Below are 3,509 nucleotides of genomic sequence, written 5' to 3'. Positions count from 1 at the left end.
AGGATACCTTGTTTTGAAAACTGGTGTAGCCACAGGTTAATTAACACAGTGCAAGACAAGCATAGGAAGATGATGCATATTATCAGTACCTGTCTCAATATCAATGCCATCTATATCTATATCTATGTGGCTAATGAAAGTCATTATGCTTTATGGGACCTGCATGGCCAATGCCCTGTCCCTGTGGGTCAGAACTGCTGGAAACACAACTCTATCCTTGTCAAAGAAAGCCATGAAGTGAAGATCGTGGGTGTTTTTACCTTGTATAGACCCTTGGATGCCAGAAAACTCAGCAGAAAGCATCATACCTGCATAACCATATCAAGACATGCATCTGGCAGAGACAGAAGAAGAAAAGTTCCTCACTTGTCAGCTTCTATAAATGGAATTAGAAAGCAGAGAGCAGAAAAGCTAAAGCAGCGGAGTCCTGCAGACCCTGGCCTTTTGACTTCAGACTTTTTTTCTCTACCCAGTGTCTCCAAAACATGTGCTGAGGACCTCTTCTGCGGTGTGACCTTTGAGGAACAGAGCGATCCTGGGATCAAGGCAAAAGATTGTTAACTCGGACAGTAAAACTGCCTCATGACGTTATGATGGCAATTATATGGGTTATATATTGTAAGAATAATAAACTTCTTACTGCTATTGTATTTGGAGGGAAATCTTGGAGAAGAGAAAGCAAGCGTTGAGCAGTTCTGTAAAAGTACCGATTGGCTCCATCTGGAGGTGACAACTGAGATGACAGACACCATCAGTTTGGGAAAACAGATTGTAAGCAGAGCTGAAAGCAGAGTGAGAATCTGCTCCTCAGCCCTGTGTTGAAGACTTTCCCACTAAAGGCAGGTCTCCAGTCTTTCATGGCTTCTCTTTTCAAAAATAAAGATCACTGAGGATGTGATGGTTTCTGTGCATTTGTACCTTTGGGATGGGATGAATTTCTAGTCCTGCTCCCCCTTGGTTTTCCTGGAAGGTGCCCTGGATCCTTGCTGGGTTTCTCAGCACTGCATGAGAGGAGTGAGAAGCCTCCTTACAGAGGCCCCGTCATTCTGTCCCCGGCAGCCTGTGTGACCCCTGCTCACCCAGGGAGTCCTGCAGGAAAACAGGAAGGTTGCAATGGCAGTAAGCGAGCAGGCAAAATCCAACCAAGCAAAATCCAACCAAACAAAATCCCCCAAACTGGAACTGGCTTGAAAAGCTCAAGATTCCCACACGGGAGCTGGACTCAGGCCCTGAAGAAATTGAAGTCCAGGGCATGAGAAGTATCTAGGTTTGGCTTAAATGCGGAATACAGAGCTCCATATCTGAGCTGGGATGGTTGTTGGTGTTGGCTCTGAAGGCCCATGACTGTTAACCTTTTCCCTTCCCTTCCCTTTCTGGTGACATTCCTGTGTTGAACTGGATAATCACTGCATCAGAGACCAACAGCATAACCAAAGGGCCTGGGATCTACAGCAAGACACTTCATACTTGCTCACTGCTAAGGCATGAACCAATGTACAGGAATAAACATGACTCTGCACGAGAGCTCTTCTGTGTGTCCCTTAGCGGCGCTCAAAACTTGTGCCCTGAAGAGCAAGTTTTGATACTTTTTTTTGCTTCCTACTTTGCCAAAACCTGCAATGATATCTGTTTTCCTTGCAAGTCCAGGACTTCAGTTACCTGCATGCCACTTCTGCACAGCCCCATTTCTCTTCAGCCAGGCATGACAAGAGCTTTAACTGTGCAGGGCGGATTGGCTGCAGCAGTTCCTGTGGGCACTCTCACCCTCCTCCCATCCCCACTGCAGGTGAGCGTTGCTCCTGCGGCCATCACTAATGGATGGCATCTGCAGAAGCGAGAAGTTCCCGCTGTTCAAGGCCACTGGAAGAGGGTGGTGGTGACCTGGGACACTGAGGCTCTGCCTCTACCCCAGCTTTAAGAACAAGGGCTGGGCACTGTTGTTCTCACCCCCCTGGATGTGCTGAGCACCTGCTGGCATGAGGTTTTTCCTCCAGTATGTGGGCTGTTTTTTTGCTTTTTTCTCTACTGGGTTTTTGATAGCATCTACCTGGACAGACTGCTGGATGGTGAATGCTGATGATTCCCTGGAGGTAAGATCGGGGTGAGGAGAGCCTGATCACCAAAACAAATGTGTCCTAGAGAGAGTTTGGTTCCCGGCATCATTGCTCCATTCTCATGTACTGTTTCCCTGTTGTGCTGGATGAAAATGAAATTAATGACTCTGGCAAGAGCAGGGGGAAAGTGGTATTTTGTGTAATTCTCTCCGCCAGACTTTATTATCCAGACTCTGCTCTCACTTAGTAAGTTCAGGAAAGGTCTACAGGCTTTAGGTTTAAATGTGCATGAACTTGAGTACGGTTATCCTGCATCTCCAGCCTGCATGGATGTTTTGGAGATGTTTCTAATTCTGTAGGTCAGACTTCTTGGTGGAAAAGTCCAGCATGTATGCCTGTGCTTTTCAAATCTGTTTCATAACAGCCATTGAGCTATAGGGCTAGCAGAAATTTATGGGGAGCATGGGGACTGGTGTCAGATCCAGCATTCAAAAATATCTTCTTGAACTTGTGCAGACATTAGCACTCTCATGTTAGAGAAGAGTATTGGCAAAAGTAAACTGCAAACAACAAGGAAGCAGAATGCTGCATACGTGCGAGCTGCACCCCAGAGACTCCAGACCCCAAACCATAGCCATTTCTCCAGCACTCGGTACTGCAAATTTGTATTGTTCTTCCCAGAGCAGCCAGCTAGCACTTTCTGTATATTTAAAGGCTGCAGGTCCACAGTGTGGGAATCTGCTCTCTGGTAAACTAGACACTTGATGCAGTGAGGGTGAAACACCCTCCAACACAGAGAGTTTGGCTGAATATATCAGGACGAAACTTTCTACCTGCTGTCCAGCATAGGAAACCAGAAGATCTCCTCTGCACTCAATGATTGCAACGCAACATTTAGCTGCATCACATCAAGTGATGAATTATCTGAAGAAAGAAGGCTAAAAGTGATTACAAGAAAAATACCTTTTTTCTCTATGCCACATGAAATCCCGACAATCTGACTGCCACCCTGGAAGGTGGTTGTAGATGCTGAGGAGGTCATAGATCCAGTGCTGTGAGGTTGCTGATGGTCAGTGCGTCTGCCCAGTGAGCCTCTTTTCAGGGAAAACAGTGTGCACCCGCTGATGCTGGCTGGAATATCAATCTTCATTTATCATCTTAATTTAGAAGATATTTTAGATTCATTTCAGGAAGCTGTGAATTGCCTGGAGTCAGCTGAAGATATCAGTATACTCAGAAAAGCCAAATGGATCCCACATTGTGCCGTCATTTCCAAGAAAATCAGAAGAGGGAAACCCAGCTCCTGAGTAAAGCTGAGTCCAGGAAAGAACCAGTCCATTACCCTGAGGCTGTGTAACCTTTTCTTCTTGGCACAAAGGCACCTGCGCTGGGCTGTCACAAAGTGCTCCATTAACACCCAGTTTGGTTATTAGCAGCCACTACTCTCACATTCCT

At 46.3% G+C, this 3,509-nt stretch overlaps 1 protein-coding gene across 1 annotated transcript in view; it reads left to right on the top strand.

Moving 5' to 3' along the window:
- The first annotated feature begins 1,976 nt into the window (after nucleotides 1–1,976).
- The window catches only part of CLDN16 (claudin 16), a 7,381-nt gene continuing 5,848 nt past the window's right edge, over nucleotides 1,977–3,509 (top strand). Inside the window, exon 1 of the mRNA XM_009334095.1 lies at nucleotides 1,977–2,090. Within this exon, the coding sequence (XP_009332370.1) occupies nucleotides 1,977–2,090 (114 nt within the window). The remainder of the gene's footprint in view (nucleotides 2,091–3,509) is intronic.

The sequence above is a fragment of the Pygoscelis adeliae genome, unplaced genomic scaffold, assembly GCF_000699105.1.
Source record: "Pygoscelis adeliae isolate BGI_AS28 unplaced genomic scaffold, ASM69910v1 Scaffold161, whole genome shotgun sequence".
Classification (NCBI taxonomy): domain Eukaryota; kingdom Metazoa; phylum Chordata; class Aves; order Sphenisciformes; family Spheniscidae; genus Pygoscelis; species Pygoscelis adeliae.
This window is presented reverse-complemented; position numbering and strand designations above follow the sequence as displayed.